Source organism: Macaca fascicularis, chromosome 3, assembly GCF_037993035.2.
Source record: "Macaca fascicularis isolate 582-1 chromosome 3, T2T-MFA8v1.1".
Taxonomy (NCBI): domain Eukaryota; kingdom Metazoa; phylum Chordata; class Mammalia; order Primates; family Cercopithecidae; genus Macaca; species Macaca fascicularis.
Window position 1 is genome coordinate 16561426 of NC_088377.1, and position 1313 is coordinate 16562738.

At 41.2% G+C, this 1313-nt stretch overlaps 1 protein-coding gene across 1 annotated transcript; it reads right to left on the minus strand.

The window, feature by feature from the left end:
- Positions 1-254: 254 nt before the first annotated feature.
- On the minus strand, positions 255-849 carry KRTAP15-1 (keratin associated protein 15-1). Its single transcript, XM_005548845.4, has one exon. The coding sequence runs from the start codon at positions 794-796 to the stop codon at positions 383-385; it is 414 nt and encodes a 137-aa protein (XP_005548902.3). The 5' UTR covers positions 797-849; the 3' UTR covers positions 255-382.
- Positions 850-1313: the final 464 nt, after the last annotated feature.

The following is a 1313-nucleotide window of genomic DNA, read 5'->3' on the forward strand; positions in this document are numbered from 1 at the left end:
GAATTCATGCTAAAGAAATAAGGTTATTTAAAATATTATAACTATTTGAAATACATTTCAGTGGAAGAATTCTGGGAAAATAATGAGAGAAGAATTTTAGAAAGATGATAACAGAAATAATCCTGAGCATTGGCACAAAAATTGAAATTCAAGATATATCTCCTGTCAGATTTAGGAAAGGTCCTAGGTCAAGATTAATTTGTCCTTGTTCAACCATATACTTCCAAGAGAGGTAGGATGCTGAGTCCTACTGATGTAGATGGTCAACAATCACAGATATTGGACAGGCTGAGTGTTACAGTTCCACAGAGTACAGAAATAATCATGAGAGAATGGAGAATATTCAGTAAGTTGATTCAAAAAGGCGAGACCCAAAGGCTGGTTAGTAACAAGTTTCCTGGAAATTCCTGGATGAAAAGATAGTTAGGTGGTAGAAGCTGGACCCACAGTCCAGAGATGGGAAGCCAATGCTTCCATAACCAAGAGATCCAAGGCCAGTGTTTCCACATCCAAGGGATCCTATGTAGTTAGTCTGGTGCGGACTGCGGAAGATGGAATTCTTTGGGTGGTAGCAGGATGTCTGATAGGATTTGGCCAAAGTGCAGGATATCTGAAAGCTGGTGGGCTCACAGTAGGTCTCCTGACAGGCGTTGTAGAGAGAGGAGCCCAGTTGGCAGGTATTTGGAGAATAGATGGCATTGCTGGGGTAGAACGAATTATAAATGGAAACTGGATACCCTAGGTAACCTCCAAAACAGCAGGAGGAGAAGTTTCCAGAGCTGTAGTTGTAAGACATGTTAACAGGAGTTCTGAGTTCAGTTGAGTTGCAGTGAGGAGTGTGTGTGTGTGAATGTTACCTTCTATACTGCACACTTACATACTCTAGCAATAGATGTAGTCACAAGTGCCCATTTTAATGAGAACACTTAATTAGGCTCCAGTCAAAATGAAATATATTAACATTCAAATAACATTTTTTTATGAATGCAGACGTCTACATGAAAGAATTTCATTAATTTTTCAAAGCAGTTGTTCATGAAACAAAAATGCCATTTCTCATTCATCTTGCTTGGGTAGAATGAAAACCACCATAATTGTACCTATAAGACTGATGCTTCAGAGGGTTGGGTGCGGAGGCTCACACCTGTAATCTCAGCACTTCGGGAGGCTGAGGCAGGCAGATCATGAGGTCAGGAGTTCGAGACCAGCCTGACCAACATGGTGAAACACCGTCTCTACTAAAAATACAAAAATTAGCCAGACATGGTGGAGGGTGGCTGTAATCCCAGCTACTCAAGAGGCTGAGGCAGGAG